The following is a 19,444-nucleotide window of genomic DNA, read 5'->3' as shown; positions in this document are numbered from 1 at the left end:
CCATGACAGTAGGCGATTTCTTTAAGACTGCCAGGGAAGCTCGGCTTCCCCTAAAATGTCAAAAAAAGTGTATGGTCAAATATTTACTATTGTGTTAACATTTTGAATGTGTTAGAACACGTTCATCTCGAAGACGAGTTCGTTCAGAATCAGAAACATAATAGTAGCAGGTCGACTGACTCGATTTCCTTGTCATACTTTCCCATAACGTCACAGTGCATTTCTCTGTTGAAGCCCAGCGTCCAGGGACTTAAATGGGGCTGCTTTGAACAGGTTTTTTTTTTGCTTCGAAACTATACGGTCATTGGATAAATGCTGCGATAATGTAAAATTCGCGTTACGCTCAGCGTAACGCGAATTTGTGTAAAAAGTCGCCGAAGCTATTAGAGCTCAGTCCCATTAGCGGATTTTGCAAGTGTGGTCAAAAGACAAACTGCTGCAACCTATTTCTTGGTATTTGTTGGCAAAATTGCTAGCCAAATCGATGAGCCTGCGTTGTTGCGAATGACACACCAATGAAAACTTGCTTGTATTGCGTCTAGGTCCGGATCCGCCTATTGAGTCACCGCCATAGACAGTAAAAGATACGCAGCAAGAAGACACACGAGTAGGCTAGTTCACGCTTGCGCGCATAGGATACTGCTGATTTGCTTATTTCCTATTTACTTTTTTGGTGGAGGCAATCCAGAATTACTGTTGGTGCAATTATAATCAGACCTGCCACCCTGCTCTGCGCTGGCAGTGGACGCGCAGTGTCTTGATCACCGCAGGGTGAGCAAACCTCGGCAATGAGCAGGGTCTTGATATATTTTCTCCCCTCTTTCACCCAGCACATCTTAAATTTAGGAAGAGTCACTGCTGCCAGCAAGGCTTCGGTACTGTCCAGTATTGATGAGAACCATGATTTAATGGCCTGCAGATTGCAAGACAAAATTATATTTGTTGGATAATAAAATGCCCCAAAAAAGGACAAAATGCGTTTCAAATGCCATTTTTATATTATGCAGGTTTACTTATTTGTTAATTTACTGTAAATGATTATCTATTTATTATATGAATGCATTTATCATCATTTTAAGGTTTACATTTACATTTATGCATTTAGCAGACGCTTTTATCCAAAGCAACTTCCAAAAGAGAGCTTTACAAAAGAGCATAGGTCACTGATCATAACAACGAGGTAGTCCCAAACATTGCAAGTAAAAAGGTTGTTAAAAATGTTCAGAGGCGAGATGATTCCTGCCGGACAATTCAAATATGGGAAACAAAATTCCCATGTTTCCTGCCTTAATATCTTTGCCGTCCAATCACCGATTTTATTTATGAAAACTGCCAGATACTCATGACAATTTAAGCTCAAAGCATTGGTTAAGGGGTCACTGGGAGGGGGAAATAAATGTATCGTCAGCAACAGGCAGCAGAAAATTGGAGACAATATTATGAGTAATGACAAGTTTCTTAATATGTGTTGTCAATATTGTCAATTAAAAGTCTAAACTTTTCACTGACGAAGAATTTGTTTGTGGGAGTGACGCAAGTTTTTAGGAAATAATTACGTGTCCGACAGGACAGGCAGCTATGACGGTACTGTAGTAGTAGCAGCACTGTTAAGCCTCAATTTGAGCAGATTTCTAGAAAACTTCCGCAAACTTGCCTTGCCAATTAGGACGATTGTGGAAGAAACTCGAACGGTTTTTAGTTATCTAGAGGAGTATCCAGCCTAGCGCTATGGGGAGGAGAATTCCGGTTTCCCCCATGTTTCCACTAGTCACTAGAATGGCCATAACTTTTAATCAAAATATGATATTTCTAATCTGTCTTCTGTTCTACATTTCCCACAGATTTGTGGATATTTCAACTACTCAAAGTATTTCTCCATCTTGTAAATAAAGTGGTTAAAAATGTATTAAATTGTCTGATGAGTTAAAAAAAAAGTAAAATCATATATTTATCATAAAAATCCCTTAGATCTCCTCTTCAATATGGTATAAACAGTTCTGCGGATGCACTGTTCTGTCGTGTTTAAGTTCTTGTTATAAATAAACTAGGCATCTTGTTATTTTTCCTTTGATATAATTGTTTCTTGTTTGATTATTTTCCTTTCAGTTTGTACAATTGTGGGAACATGCAATAAACAGGTTTTAAAATAAGAAAACATTTTAATATGGGATCGCCAGACGTCACCACGGAAACAGTTGCTCCCGGCACCGTCGTGGTAAGTTTGAGTGCACCGGCAGCGGCTCTTTGACATGACGAGCAAGCACTTTCTTACCGCTGCTGGCATTTAGTAGCTTCCTTGAGCAAAACGTGCCGAAATAAGCACCAGACTCTCAGTTTCTTGCACCAACTGTCAAAAGGCTCGCCGTCTCTACCTTCTATCCACATCCAGCGCCATTATTTTTGAGTCATTTATCTATGGGTAGGACATCATCCCCAGGCTTCATGAATTTGCACTTCATGCTTTCACCGACTACACTACTCACACTGTGTTGCCAGGACCCGACCTGCTCCTCTTCTGATAGGCTTGTAAAGTTAGTTATAGCCGTATTCCTCTTGTATGATTGGTAAGGGAAATCAATTGACTCAAATGTTAAACCGCATGCAAGTTTTTTTCTCATGGCCGCACGCCGGACATCCGGCACGGTGCGGGAATACTTTAAGCGCTGCACAAGTGTACATAATACCTTTAATTTGGAGTTGTGGTCCACAGCTGGAGATTTGTCCTTTTTGGATGGCAGAATCAATTCCCATTTGCCAAAATCTTTCTTGATATAAGGGTGAGAAAAGTTGTTCCACCCATCTATATTTGGAAAAAATACAAATAAGAACATCCTTTCAATTACAATGAATAGCTTACATTGACGTCATAATTTCCCATCCATCTGACCTTAAGCTTTCTACCACCGTTTTTCTTGTTTTTAGCTCGACTTTTCCAATGCACTTTTTCTATACTCCAAACAATCTTTCACATGCACACCTTCTATTCCATGGACTCTCCCTACACTCTCACACAGTTCACTTGTAGGTACAATTATCTCCATATATTGTATCGTCTTAATAAAACATGATCTTTCTTCTGGCTTATTATAAGACATTCCTTGTCAACATGGAGATTTGATACAACTTTTATGCACCACAATCTGCTGACTACACATTTAATATCCATGGAACTAATGGACTAAGATATGTAAACAATGTGCGACCATTAAAGAACCTTATGCAACTGTGGAGAGGCTCTTATAGAAATTCTCATGAACCAACATGGTACGTGGATTTCCCACTGCAAAGCTCTGCTAGTATGAAATCAAATCTCTTTATAGGCGTTGATGGCTAAGATGACACAAACTACTACATTTTTGTATTAGCAAAAATAAGCAGTATTATCAGGTGGTCCAAACATTTACAGTACATCTCCTCAAGAATCTTTTGATAACACACTAAAGTATGTCAGTGTATAATTTAAATGTACAAATACACACACTTCCAAGGTAATCTGCTTTAAAACTTCAACATCTGGAGTTTTTCCATTGTCCTTTCTAAACTTTTACAGTATCCCCAAGAAAACAGCATAGTAAAATTGTCAAACCATATTTATCACACTTGCGCCTATGTAATATTTGACACTGATATCCTCTTGATATCTAAAAAACATTTATTTGATTGAGAAATGTTGTTTGGAGCTGCTGGAGTAGTTCTCTTATGAGGAGGAAATGGTCACTACTTACTGAAGTCTCCAGTGAGGAAGAGGGCCTCTGCTGCTGGGGCCCATTCTTTAAAAAAAAGACTGTTGTCAGGCTGCCGCTGCACTCCAAACGTCCAGTAGCTGCGTGTGAACTGATCAAAGCCGCCCTCTGCCTCCTCTAATAGAACAAGCCGCTGCTCAAACAGCTCATACCTTGAATTCACAAAAGACAAAAACATTGGTTCAAGATGGGGCAATGTGCATTGATAAAAGTCATGGCTATAATTAAATAGGGTGGGAAGTAAGAATGCACCGGTAAGAAAAGTATCGGGTATAAAGTATAACAATCAGCAGATTCAGATACCACTGTTTACACATTTCTGTTACTTTCTACTGAGTAAAAAAAATATGCTTGCTTATGATGAGGCTTCTAACTTCACATTTTAATTATACAATCATTTATTACTATTATTATTTTCCATTTATTTGAATAAGAAAATACATATACCGCATTAAGATAAAGGATAAAAGGCCACCAATTTGACAGTGTATTAACCCATTTTAAGACTCCACAAGTAATTGCCCATTTTAAAGTACTCAGTAGATACTAGAGGTGCAAAACCGAGCCAAAATAAAGAATTGTTCAACACACAAACCACAGCCCGGTTTTCACATGTAAGCTGCGGTTTTTCGGATATACGAGAAAACACAACCTAACACCCTTTGTCCTTTCCCTTTCCCGGAGAGTACCTGTCCAATGAACTGTCAGTATATCAATGACGAGTCACATACTGGAAGGAACTGGAGAGAGGCAAATCATATGAAGCTAGGCAAGATAAGAATGTGTGGAGGATGGAGATGGCATGTGGAGGTGAAAGGTTAGCATTTGGGGATGTACCATCGTCTTTTAAGTCACCTGTGTGGCAACATGTTGGATTTTGTGTTTACTACAATAGCGATGGAGCGAAGGTCGTCGATAAAATCCTCTGAAATAATATTGATTTCATATGTTATCAAATCTCTGGATGTAATACAATGTTAGAAAATACAGAGAACACTGAAATGGTCATGTTTTTGTTCTTCCCCCTAATATGCTAAACAAACCGAAACTGAAACCCTAACCCATAAACCGCAATACAAACCAAACCGTGGGCTTGTTGAATTGTTGCACCCCTAGTAGATACATAATATTATATTTTCTAACAATCTGTCGATTGCGGACTGATTGATCAGGGTATCACTACTTGGATGATAGCTGCAATAGCTTCATTCCATCCTGTGAAAAACCAGACTAGGCATCACCATCAGATCCTTTCAAAATCATTTTCTTGTGGATTAGTAATCATTTGACAGGTGCTGGTACTTGTATGTAGGTCATGGTCATTTTTCAGTTTTCTTACAGATCAAAAACATGCAGGTTGTAAGCTTTCAAATTATGTCTAAATCTGAAAGTATATAATAGATAGGTTTTTAGAATGTTGGTACCTCTTAAAATCAACATGCAGAGAAAATCCCCTTGAAGGATGTTTTTTCAGGTAGGCAATGGGTGAGAATAACAGATGGTTAACCACACCCAACCATATGGATATTGTTGTTGTGACTGTGCTGTTGCAACTGTGTTAGTTAGCTAACATAGATAACATCTGTTAGGCTGAGTTAGGAAGGCATCCAAACGCATGGCTGTCAATTCTCTGCATGACAATACAATTAACTTACAATAAACATTACCTGTCCTGCTTTTACACTTACCCATAGTACAAAACAGAATGTTTCACGGCAGACAGTGTTGTGAATCATGTTGGCTTGATTGTTTTATTTCCATCATGCATGTATTCCAAGATAAATTTGTCTTGTGCATTTCTATTGACAATGGTCTTACCAACGTTCTATTCCTGAGGGATACCAGGATACTTTTAAGAAGTTTTAATATTTTCTGTGCATCAATAGTGAACATATTCAAGATACAGGAACACACTGTTCACATATTCAGTGTGGTCTGTCCAATCAAGGTATCATTGCTGGGAATTCTATGTTGTTTAGCTCACTGCTGACTTTAGTGTTGAAGGGCACTGACCTGCTCTTGGCAGCAATGATCAGCAAAAGTAAATAAACCAAATAAATTTGGTACTTAACTACTTGTTGACTTTATTTCAAGTCAATAGTATCATAGAGGCTTATTATAACAAAAAAACATGGTATACGCTAGTTATTTTAATAATGTGTCAGGGTTAGCTGATGATAGACATTCAAATGGTAGAGTGTAAGTTAACAATCTGTACATTGTTGTGTAGTGACCCTAACTTTGTGAACATTAGTTTTGGTTATATTTTCTGTTCACAGGATGCCATGCCAATTGATAAGCCCTATTTAGTCTCTCTGCATCAGCTTTCAATTTTCCTGTTGGCATTACCTTGCTTAACACTAGAAGCAAGAGGCGGAGCATGAGTTAAATTAAATTGTATCTTCACACACACATTCCAGGACCCTGCTTTCTTGACTTTTCCTAGACGTGTGTTTTATCATCCAGTACTATTATATTTTCAAAATCACACCGGGAAAAGCAAATTTAAGGCCATTTCACTCCTGTTTACTGTTAAATAGTTGCCAGGTGTGCGTTCTGTAATTTTTTCCCTGCATTCCAAGGCTGTGATACTCTTTCTATCAGCAGATGTCGCAAGGAATCCCATATGCTAGTCTTCTGTCATTCAGAAAAGTTCAATATATAGTGTATAAATATACCAAATATGTATAGTTTATACCTATATATAGCCTATATATAATTATGTGCAAAAAGATAAGAATTAAATGATACAAAGTGCATTTGTTTCACATACGTGTGTAGACAATGATAGCGCTATATTTTTTATATAAAGCACAACAATTTACGATTGCAAATAAGCTACGTTTTGTAAAGCATATAAACTTAACTAATAAAAGCATTTGTGCATTTATTCAAGTATGGGTCAAACAAATCATTATCTGATCAAATCACCAATGAAAATTGACAATCTCAAATGTAAGGCGAATTAGTTCTCGATCAGAAGGTCTATAGAAGGAGCTATCAAAATAATCTCAAACATTCAAGGATCTGATAGATCCCAGTGTTGCCTCTATTTTGTAGCCACCACGGCAACATTTCTGCCACCACGGTATCAGAAATAGGGCTGTACAAAAGGCTGTCTATCAGCAGTGATTGTTAAAGTACATGTCGGAGAATAGCACAGACACGTGCTTCAAACCGTGAGCGGGCACGAGCGCCACTGTGGGTCCTTGAGAATTGCAAGTCGTATAACAAATAAATGATGCACCAAAATAGAACATTGTGTATTATAAACGCCGCCCTCAAATAAACGCTGGACTAAAAATGAACATTGTGTAATAAATGCCACCCCAGAAATACGGTAGTAGCAGCAGCATGTCATTTCATTCTCGTGTTGCACTAGGGGCCCACTGCTATACGTTTCAAATACACATCAACACACCTTACTTAGCAAATGACTCTAGCTAGCTAGCGACTAGCTGTTAGTCGGCATTAGAAGGGAAGCTTAAAGGGGCAATTGACTGCAAAACCGATTTTACCTTGTCATTGTTGAATAACGACAGTTCGGTGGGTAAACTGAACATACCGTGAATATCAAAGTCCATTGACACCTCTTTCCTATTCAAATCTCAAAAAGAAAAAATGTGGCTGTAAAACGCTAGCTTTTCAACAAAGCTACCGGTCCTACGTAGGACCGGGGACCGCCCTTTTTGTATCTGTTTTGTATCTGTTCTGTATCTTTGTCACGCCCCCGAATTTACATCCAGACCAGCCCGAGGTAGCGTCTATCTCCGATACTAGTTTAGCTGCGCGCTGCTCTGTGTAAGCTACTTATAAGGAATTACAAAGAAGAACTTTTGAATTATAACAAGGATATTGAAAATGGACCACGGTCGTAAATGCTGTGTTCCAGGCTGTACAGGGAAGGCTAACACTCACAGTCTTCCCAAGGAGCCAACAATTCAACAGGCATGGCTGCTGTTGTCTTATGAGAAGATCCCGGCGAAGTTCGACACTCATTCATTTGCTCTGAACATTTCACCCAAGACAGTTTTGACAACCTTGGACAATTGCAAGCAGGATTTGCTGAACCTGGAAAGAGGTGCTGTTCCGACCGTATGCTCATTGCAACCGCAAGCTATAAGGACAGTATGATGTTGTGCTAACAGTTATAAGCAATGCTAAAGTTTGCTGTATAATATAGCATACCAGGTAGAATGCTAAATACGTTTCTGCACACATCAAATGACTCTAGCTAGACTAGCTGTAGTCGGCATTAGAAGGGAAGCTTCCGAAAAATAGCCAGAAAACGAAAAGCAGTCTAGCTTATTGCTAACGCCTGTCTAGATAATCTATTTCAAAGAACTGGAGAAAGGCAGGTGCTTGATACAGGATACGTTAGCATTGCTAGTAACTGTTACTAGTAACACCTAGACTGTAGGCATGTAAACAAGTTTAGCTTGCTAACGCCAGAGCATAGGTAGAATGTGTGATAATTTAGCCTAGTTTATTGGCAATGGGGCTAACGTTGATTCATGTTCCTGACTGCGTTTCATTCAAATAAATAACCTGTGTAATGAATATCTACAATTCACGATGCATGTTTGTCCAGATCTTTGTCATGTTATTTTACAGCAAGATATCTAGAGCTAGCCTAGCTTGCTAACTGAAGCCGAGTAGAATCACGATTTGGTTTGGTTGCCAAGCTGTAGCCTAAAGTTCTACCCACATAAGTCAATCCAGTTTGCTTCAACAATAGAAGTGGAAACAAGTAATGTTATCATTTCAAATGATAGTCAATCTGTTGAAAACAGTGTTGTGTAGACACAATAGATTTATTTGCACGTTTTTATTTCAAGTCTCCAACTTCGGTGTTTCAGCGAGTGCTGCTGTTGGCCTGTAGCGTTTTTGCTCCCAGCTTCACTCGTTGATAACCAACCAATCAGCGCGCAGCTCATCTAAATATTAATGAGCATACCATAAAAGGAAAAAAGCTAGTGTTTTTTCCCGGGAACATTTCAGAGGATCTGTCAGAGGGCATAGAACAGCACCCGTGCCATTTTCAACCCAACCAATGTTCAGGGGTGAAAGTATTTTTTATTTCTTGGTGGTACTATCATACAGGTGTAATGCGCGCGCAGAGCTCGCGCCGAAAATGTCACTTAGCTTAATTATTTATCATTTATTTCTTTATTTACTGTATTATAGTCTACTTATCAAGCATTCACTAGGACTTCTTATCACTCTAGCATCACTCTTTAACCCACCTGTATCTGTTTTTGATGAGGGTCAGGCAGTCAGGGACAGCACATGCGAGTGCGCAATCGGCAGAGACAAGTGCCATCATATGGCAGCTTTGTTGATTTGGGCAGAAAAAAAATGTGTCCCGCAGCCCGCTCCCGCTAGAATGACAGTTGAATGTCAATTGTTTTTTAAACACCGATCTTTTGAAACAACACGGGACACAGCACTGCGGCATGTTCAAATTAACGGTGCGTTCACACTGCAGCGACACGAATCGTTTGCAATCGCTCGCCTTCCCACAGTTCACCACACTCGGGGGCGTTTCAAACAGATTCATGTAGAATGTAGTTCTCTAAAGTCACTGTTGTAGTTGTAATGGCCAAGTGTGCAGACTTGGGTTTACGTACTTGCAACATCGATCAATATACAACATACAAAACTGTTTAATAGACATACACGTTCACATGTGTAAAAAACGTTTTACTATATTCATCAGTCTCTGCTAATCTGTCGATACGATAGGGAGTTCCAGCCGGGCTAGCTAGTTACTACAGAAAAAAAGTTACGTAATGTCACTAAACTGAATTAGAAAGTACAAGCACCAACAACTTCGGCAACCTTGTGCCATGCTTCGTTTTTTTTAAATTAACATCTCTGTACGAATACAGCTATGTATCGTACAGGACTGGGTAAGCAGCCACACAAACGATTAGTTTCTCCTCCACCTTGAAACCTAGAAATGTTTACCATGGTTGCCACGTTACGACAAACAAGAAAACACTCCGATTGGCCATCGCTAGCGAAAATGGAAAACATGTTGTCGCTCGCATTGCGTCGCTGCAGTGTGAACGCACCGTTTCCATTCATTTTCTATGGAGCCAGGCGAATCGCTTGCATGGTGCATTGTGGGTAGCGACACGACAGAGTTGAGATGTTCTCAACTTTATGCAAATGAGGAGCGATTTTCGCTAGCGATGGCCAATCTGAGTGTTTTCTTATTTCTCGTAACGTAGCAACCATGGTAAACATTTCTAGCTTTCAAGGTGGAGGAGAAACTAATAGCAGAGAATGTCTAATATAGAGAGAACTGCCACTCTCGGGAAACTTCCGGGTTCTGAACTGGTTGAAATTCCGTGTGAGGGCGCTAACGAGCGAGTGCAGAATGAATGGAAGTCTATGGAGCGATACCCCTCAAAATCCACTTTTCTCAGGATATAATTTTTTGTCCAGTAATTTGAATTCTGAATTCGAAAGGGGAGGCCAAAAAAACACACACTGCCGGGTTTTAGATTTATTGAAAGTCGCCTTTCTGTTCTAAAAAGCTTTTGAAAATGTCATTGACGTCATACACATCGTACGACCAGAGCTACTGCTTGACGGCAAGCTCTGGTCACTTACTTTTTTCTCTCAGGGCATTGACAACACAGCTGACAGGTTAGGCTCTCCCTGTCAATACTCATGCTTGAAAGAGTTTTGGCTTGCTGATGTTGTTGCTAATGCTCCGACATTCTGATTCCGCTTCGGATGCCATCAAGCGGGAGCTCTGGTCGTATCAGTCCTTTACTAACCAATCAGCATTCAGTAGCAGAATGCTAGCGTGTTATGGGCAACAACGACTCACCATGTAAGAAATCAAAAGGACATAAGTACTCGTTCATTCAATTTTCGACCTATAATCCATGTTGAACATGCACAAACTACAATCAAATCGGAGATTTTTCAACGACAATCAGGCGAAAGAGACAAATTTAGCCGTTTAGCTCCATAGACTCCCATTCAACATGCACTCGCTCGCGATCACCCCCAGTGGAACTCTGGTGGAACTGCAGCCAAATTCAGTACAATGGGGTTTAATAGGGAGTGGCAAGGCTCTCCTTAAACAGGCTCTGCTAATAGTTTGTGTGGTTGCTTACCCAGCCCTGTACGATACATAGCTGTATTCGTACAGAGATGTTAATTTAAAAAAAACGAAGCATGGCGCAAGGTTGCCGAAGTTATTGGTGCTTGTACTTTCTAATTCAGTTAAGTGACATTAGGTAACTTTGTTCTGTAGTAACTAGCTAGTTGGCTAGCCCGGCTGGAACTCCCTATGGTATCGACAGATTAGCAGAGACTGAGGAATATAGTAAAACGTTTTTTACACATGTCAACGTGTATGTCTATTAAACTGTTTTGTATTTTGTATATAAGTTGTATTTTGATCGATGTTGCGAGTACGTAAACCAAAGTCTACACACTTGGCCATTACAACTACAACAGTGACTTTAGAGAACTACATTCTACATGAATCTGTTTGAAACGCCCCCGAGCGTGGTGAACTGTGGGAAGGCGAGCGATGGCAAGCGATTTGCGTCGCTGCAGTGTGAACGCACCGTAAAGGCCGTTATATGCTACTCCGTACTATACGATTACGGACACATGGGAAGGGCCTACGCATAGTTGGAACGCCCTGAAACGACCTTTCCCGTGCACCGTATAAATTCCTGTCGATCCGTCGTGCCGTGCTGTACGCGACGGATACCCCTTGGCCGTATTGTGAGCTAGTTTATGCTCTACTCTAGCGAATTCAGAAACGTGAGTTTGTTGTCTGTGCACTGACTGCACAGTTTAGTGACCTAGAGTAGTACATTGTAGTTTTGACTGTACAAACAGTTCTTTTTGTTTCCAATTATATCAGTCTTTTTGTTTATCATTTTTCACATTGGATTATACACTTGGTGGAGAAATGAATTCACAAAACCAGAGCCTTGTCTATATCGCCGGGGTGTCAAACTCATTTTCACTGAGGGCCACATCAGCATGGTTGACGTCAAAGGGCCAGTTGTAACTACAATGTAACGTCAGTAACGATGTAAAAACATGGTGTTTTTGTTGTAGCTTTTGTGAACATAGGGCATATTATGCTGCAATTTAAGTCCGCCTTTTAATTCTTGGACAATCTGCTGTTTTTCTTGGAGGATAAATTTGCACATTTTTGTCAGTGTTTGGTGACAAAATGCAAGCGCGCATAGTGCAAGAGCAAAACTTGTTTTGCCCTTCATCTGAACGCAGAATAGCTTTTTGAGCTTTATGTAAAATAAACATTGCCGTTTTCCAATAGGTAAAACCTTGTCTAATGAAGGTGATGTCTTCATCATTGCTGGCTCCAAATTGTCGATAAGGGAAGCAGAAACATGCTAGCTTGGCTGAGTAGGCTACTCTAACCAAGTTCGAGAGCGATACCAACTTGGGTTGAATGACCGAGGACCTTGGCTGAAAATGCACATGGGGTACGTTCGCAGAACCGGCTGCATTGGAGTGCTGTCATTCAAACCATGCTCGCCTTCACCCAGTTAAACTTTGCGTTTAACACTGATGTGCATACACTGCTTTCTAGAGGCGGGACGTCGTCACTTTGCCGTAACACAATTGAAATGCATGGTGAGAGATGTCGTTTATGGTCAATGCACACTGTAAAGCAGCGTAGACTTATTTCAATAGCCCATTAATCTTCCGCGGGCCACATAAAATGACGTGGCGGGCCTTGAGTTTGTCTTTAATATAATATTATGTGACCGCACCTGCTGCACTCATCATCTGACTAGTGACAGCTGGTAAGAGTGTCACACGTGTGATGAGAGGTGGGGGATAAACAACGACGATTTCAAAATGTACAAAGACGCAACAAAGCAACGTGTTTTCGACAAAAAAACGCTTCTCCACCTACTGTTCTGGCGGTGAATTGTTTTCAGCACCCCCAGCCTTCGGAGAACCATAAAGGCAACAGAAATGCTAATTAATCCGTCCTATCCGGCGGCCCGCCCATCCGTAACGGAGTCGGAGTACAATACTGGCACCTTTACCGGTACGGCGTACCGGCCAGTACCGGCTTACTTTCACCCCTGCCAATGTTACATACCCTATTCGGAGACCTTAAGGAACAGTGTGAAATACCCCAAAAACCCAGTCAATTGCCCCTTTAAGAAAAATAGCCATCAAACGAATAGCAGTCTAGCCTATTGCTAACCCCTGTCTAGATTATTATTATCTATTGAAAGAACTGGAGAGAGGTAGGTGCTCTCTTACTATGTTACATGGCTACAGTAGGTAGCTCTAGGTGTGTTCGCTAGTATCAAGCTGTTCTTGCATTCCATGCAAATCGCATGCAAATAAATAGGTAAATAAATAGATAAATACATACATAAATAAATATGGCTATGGAATAAATTCTGAAATTAAAAAAAGATGGCAATAAATATATAAATATAGCATTATATAATTACATCGCTGAATCCATTTACCGACATCAATAAATAAATACATTTATTTATTTCAAAATGACGTTTTTGTAAAAACAACATTTATTTATTTCATGGGACTTTTACACGCCACATTTATTTCCACATGCATTTCCACGCCACATTTATTTCCACACTACATTTATTTCTGTGCTGTATTTATTTCAAATCTCACATGCAAACGAGAGGGGCGTGGTTATCGTCAGACCAACGCTGCAGATAGCTATGCTACCTGTATGGGGGTGACAGTGGAATCGCACTGCCGAACGGCATGGCTTGTCAGGATATATTATTTTGGCACAGATAGTAGATTTTGTAGAGGTACTTGGGCGGATAAGTGCTCTACAGAACATAGATATTGAAGTCTTAAATAGTTTGAGACTTATCGAGCACTGTTCGTGTGCAAGATGTACAGGTAGTGGGGGGTGATAAGTGCCAGGTAATGTTAGCTAACACAGCTAGCAACAAAGAAGACAATCACTGCCACCACCGCTACATCGCTCTGCTATTATGTGGATAACTAGGTCGATAGGCACCTGATTATAACGATCTAGCATCACCATTATGCCATGCATTACCATTTAGTGAGACAAGACCTGAAGTGAAGCCAGACCATTCCAGACATTACCCATACCTTTGGATTTACAGTAGGCTACTGCTTCAAATTGAAGTCAAGTTTCTTAACGCTTTGTTATTGTTGGCAATTTAAAGTTGCAACTAACCAAGACATGTCAAGACCAAGACCCATTCAACACGGTACACAATAACCAAACCCAGATATTAGGTACAGGTTTATGGAATTATTCAATATTAAATCAAACCACTACCACTGGACTCGTTTTAATGACCATTCAGTGACAAAACTGGTTTGGCTGTTCATATGTGCCAATACAGCACAACACTACTAGCTCTACAGTAGCTAGCTCTAGCTGAAATGGCCATACTGATGTCGTCCTTTTATTTTTTTGTCAGCTAGCTAGCCGGATAGCCAGCCACTTGGCCTACAGTTGCCGACTTCGAGACCGGTGATAGCCAACATACCACCTAGGAAGACATAGTGTTGGCAGTGATTGTTAGCTTTGCAGACGAGTTCCACGTCACACGAGCGAAAGCCATGTTTATAAAGGTAACTTCAGCGCAACCTCATAGCTATCAAAGATCAAGTCCCCACACGTAGGCTACTAAGTCACCGCCATCACTCCCATACAAAGGCAGAGACGACACAGACATTATGGGCAAAGCTTGTCTACATTGTATGCTTTTCGGCAGTGCGATGCCACTGTCACCCCCATACAGGTAGCATAGCTATCTGCTGCGTGGTCTGACGATAACCACGCCCCTCTCATTTGCATGTGAGATGTGAAATAAATACAGCACTGAAATAAATGTGGAGTGGAAATAAATGTGGTGCGTAAAAGTCTCAAAATAAATAAATGTGGCATTAGGAAATAAAAGTCCCATGAATTAAATACATGTTGTCTTTACAAAAACGTAATTTTTAAATAAATAAATGTATTTATTTATTGACATCGGTAAATGGATTCAGCTATATAATTACATAATGTTATATTTTTAATATTTATTACCATCTTTTTTTATTTCAGAGTTTATTTCATAGCCGTATTTATTAATGTATGTATTTATCTATTCATTTACCTATTTATTTATTGATTTAATTTTGACTAACTCGGCGTTCCATAGAAACAACGAAGGTGGAGATTTGAAATAAAAACGTACTAATAAATCTATTGTGTTTACACAACACTGTTTTCAACAGATTGACTAGATATAATTAGTGTTTTTGCTGCAAGCATTCTCACTATTGTTTTCCTGTTTCTCTATTGTTGGAATGCTGCTTCAGCAGCATCCAAGTATTGTTCTTTGAATCTTTATTCAACTTCTCCATATTCTTCTTCTTCTGTTTCTTCCACGACACCTTTCAGCGCTTTCAAATCTTCAGCTTTGTACCTCTTATGCTTTAATTAATATAAATCAATATTCATAATATTTTTAACATGGGTTTCCAATGGAGTTCTTTCAAATCCTCTCAAACTTCTTAAAACTTCCTCAACTTCCAAATCCTTCTTCTTCCTTAATTTTTCAGCTAAAGCCACCATATAAACTTGAAAATGTTGACAAAACCATAAACCATTTTTCAATAATTCAGCTTTTTGATAACTATTAAACTTTTTTCAATATCACTGATTATGTTTCATGACTTTTTCAAACAGTTTCTGAGATATTATGGGTGTGTACGAGAAAGCCTAGAATGCAGACTGAATCGCTTACAGTGCGTTCACACTGCAGCGACGCGATGCGAGCGACAACATGTTTTCCATTCATTTTCTATGGAGCCAGGCAAATTGCTTGCGTGGTGCATTGTGGGTAGCGACGCGACGCACATAGTTTAGATTTTCCCCACTTTATGCAAATGAGGAGCGATTTTCGCTAGTGATGGCCAATCGGAGTGTTTTCTTTTTTCTCGTAACGTAGCAACCATGGTAAACATTTCTAGGTTAAGGTGGAGGAGAAACTAATCGTTTTTGTGGCTGCTTACCAAGTCCTGTACGATACATAGCTGTATTTGTACAGAGATGTTAATAATAAAAAAACTATGCATGGCGCAAGGTTGCCAAAGTTGTTGGTGCTTGTACTTTCTAATTCAGTGTAGTGACATTACGTAACTTCGTTCCGTAGTAACTAGCTAGCCCGGCTGGAACTCACTATCGTATCAACAGATTAGCAGAGACTGATGAATATTAGTAAAATGTTTTTTACACATGTCAACGTGTATGTCTATTAAGCAGTTTTGTATTTTGTATACAAGTTGTATTTTGATCGATGTTGCAACTACGTAAACCCAAGTCTGCACACTTGGCCATGACAGCTACAACAGTGATTTTAGAGAACTACATTCTACATTCATCTGTTTGAAACGCCCCCGAGCGTGGTGAATGTGGGAAGGCGAGCGATGGCAAGCGATTCGCGTTGCTGCAGTGGACACGCACTGTTACAGTGCATTCACACTGCAGCAACGCGATGCCATTCATTTTCTATGGAGCCAGGCGAATCGCTTGCGTGGTGCATTGTGGGTAGGGAAGCGACGCCACAGAGTTAGATTTTCTCAACCTTATGCAAATGAGTGATTTTCGCTAGCGATGTCCAATCGGAGTGTTTGCTTGTTTCTCGTAACGTAGCAACCATGGTGAACATTTCTAGCATTCTAGGTTTCAATATGGAGGAGAAACTGATTGTTTGTGTGGCTGGGTACCCAGTACTGTATGACACGTCTCTGTATTCGTACAGATATGTTAATATAAAAAAAATGATGCATGGCGCAAGGTTGCCGAAATTGTCGGTGCTCCTGGTGGGTATTTTGAACTTTCAAATTCAGTCTAGTCACATTACATAGCTCTAGTTACCACAGAACAAAGTTAGCTAGCAATTAGCCAGGCTGGGACTCCCTAGTTGTATTGACAGATTAGCAGACCCTTCGAGTAATATAATAAAACGTGTTTACACATGTCAACGTGTATGTCTATTAAACAGTTTTGTATTTTGTATACAAGTTGTATTTTGATCGATGTTGCGAGTACGTAAACCCAAGTCTGCACACTTAGCCATTACAACTACAACAGTGACTTTTGACACTACATTCTACATGAATCTGTTTGAAACGCCCCCAAGCGAGGTGAACTGTGGGAAGGCGAGCGATGGTAAGCGATTCGCGTCGCTGCATTGTAAACGTAGGGTGAGAGTGGAGGGGAGCTTCGGATGTTGTTGAAAACATATTTCTAGTTTGCCAGCATTGCCACAATTTTCGCTCTTCGTGCTTCGTTTTTGGATCAATAGATAGCTATTTTTGTGCTGGTCGTATACAGTTGTCTGTGGAATCCAAAAGACTTACACATTTGTTCAGAGCCCCACGAAAGCGAGAAAGTCCAATTTTTTGGATTATAGTTTTGCCTCTAGGTTAACTTGTTTGAGGTGTGGATTCTAGCTAAATTTCTGGTATTCTCTGCCCTCAGAACGTTAGCAATCACAGCTGCACCATCACCGTGGCAACCATACAAACACGCGCCACTGGCACAGGTGATTGGTATTAGCTGATTAGTGGTGTAGGGCTGTTTTGGCAGCCCCTTTGTCAATGGTCACCCAGACACTCGTTGATTGTCATTAATGCTAAAATGACAATCACACCTTAATGACACACCTCTGGAGAGGTGGTCTCAACAGTTGAAGAGGAAGGTGGACAGAGGAAGACTCTGAAATTATCATTAAAAGTTGTGTTTCTTGTAAATATCGTTCTCAACAGCTTTTAATGTCATGTTTGATACGATTGTTTCTTATTGTATGTATTATATTGTAGTAATAATTGTAATACTGTAACATGTTCCTTGTACAGGGTTTACAGAGTTTGTGCCTGCAGCAGACCAACATGTGTTTAACATATTCCCTTGTCTTGCAAGGGCACCACTTGGTCTACTGCAGCCTTGATTAATGATCCAATTTGAATTTGTATGCATTAGACAACTTTTCAGTCACATGACCGGTGTCCCCATTTTAGTCAGGTTGGGTGTATATAGGAAGAAGTTTAACCAATCACTTCGAGTTCTGTTTACGATACAGCTCCGGTGCGTTAGGCGCCTAGTCTTCATTGTGAATACCTTTTTTAACCATTGCTCTGAAGGTATGTTTTGTATTTGATGATATTTCATTATCATTGTATTGATTATCTTACTATTTAGATAATAAACTATTATTGTGCCTTTTGAAGTTACTTGTTCTCCTTGAAACGTATCTATCAAGCTACGGCGGTGAATACTTTGATCGAGTCTGGTTGATCACGCTCCGAAGGAATTTACCAGAGCCTCTGAGTGATCGATTACATATCCTATGTGGAAGAAATTTAGATTTCCTGTGTGCTTACATTATTCACTAATCAAGAGAACTAGTCATTGAATACTAGTTAGTGTGTTCTCATGTAAGCATGCTATTATTAAGAGTAAATTGTGTCTGTGTCAGGGTTAATAGATGTTTGAGATCAGCTCCAACTATGAACTCTTTAGTCTGAGTGGTCATGCGTTGGAAGCTGTGAATCTCTTTCTCTGAGACTGTTGTAACGTCATTACTGCCTGACTGTCACCATCTATGTTTACATTCTTGTGCCCTATAAAAGATGGTCCTCCGGCCTTCAGAGCGGAGAGAGACATGATTGAGACCTAAGCCTGCTGTTGTGTTGTCATTTATTGTCAGAGGTCTGGTTCTCTCCCAATCTGCAGATTGATAAATACTTATTAAAATCCAGAACTCAACTGAACTTAGTCACTCCGTTTATGAAGAGACGGACAAAACACCTTCTTCATCACCTACTAGGTCTACTATGGTTAAATCCATATTATAGTAGAGATAAACGACTGATTAGTGAACACGCATACTTTAGGGTCGGTGCTCTGATCAAGCAGACAATTTTTACCTATGTCAGAGTTTCATGTCATTAACTGTTTAGCGCTCAAGGTTACAGGTAACGCACTTGTGCACAAGTCTAAAATTTGAGTCAGATATTAACGAGATAATTAGCTCCCTGAGAATCTAACCAAAAGTGAATTTTGGTTCCCAAGCCAGGGACAAACACCAAGCGTCTCTGGCCTTTCAATTCACCACCTATAGTGGAGACACAAAACAAGCTATTCAGTCAACTCGTCTCAATAAAAGAAAAAGAGCACCACAACACAACTACTACCACTACTGCTATATCTTATGCCACTACTACAACTACTAATGCTGCAGATGCTGCTAATATCTATTTTACGAACTACTATGCTAATGGTACTGTTTTGTTCAACTACGCCACTGAGTGCGTTCACTTGACCATGAGAAACCCGATAGCCATTGTCGGTTTATGCCAATAATACGATTACTCCGTGTACATGTGTAATTAGTTATGCGGTTACTCAAACACGTCTACATGATTCTTTTTATGAATTGTTGTATGCCCCACGGACAAAACTTGCACCATCATCCTTCTGCAACAAAGTGTCACCGTGTCTTCCTGTATCAGCCCTACTGCTGCATGTTTCATTCAATCAAAACATTGAATCCTACTAAGAATGCCGAGAAAACGCACTCAATTATAGGCTACATCTGCTACTGATATTACTATCCCAACTATAATTTCAGCTGTTAAAACTATTATATTCT

General features: G+C 39.9%; 1 protein-coding gene across 6 annotated transcripts in view; it reads right to left on the bottom strand.

Annotated features, from left to right (window-relative positions):
• The window catches only part of LOC146250800 (1,4-alpha-glucan-branching enzyme-like), a 140,987-nt gene that overhangs the window by 107,196 nt on the left and 14,347 nt on the right, over nt 1–19,444 (bottom strand). For all 6 annotated transcript variants that reach the window (XM_084679453.1, XM_084679450.1, XM_084679456.1 and 3 more), the window contains 2 exons: nt 3,726–3,895; nt 2,685–2,800 (listed from right to left, as the gene is read on the bottom strand). In XM_084679453.1, the coding sequence (XP_084535579.1) occupies nt 2,685–2,800; nt 3,726–3,895 (286 nt within the window). The remainder of the gene's footprint in view (nt 1–2,684; nt 2,801–3,725; nt 3,896–19,444) is intronic.

The sequence above is a fragment of the Hypomesus nipponensis genome, chromosome 18 (genome assembly GCF_054491055.1).
Source record: "Hypomesus nipponensis isolate SF chromosome 18, ASM5449105v1, whole genome shotgun sequence".
NCBI lineage: Eukaryota > Metazoa > Chordata > Actinopteri > Osmeriformes > Osmeridae > Hypomesus > Hypomesus nipponensis.
The sequence above is the reverse complement of the archived record's forward strand: the minus strand, read 5'-3'. Positions and strand labels throughout refer to the sequence as shown.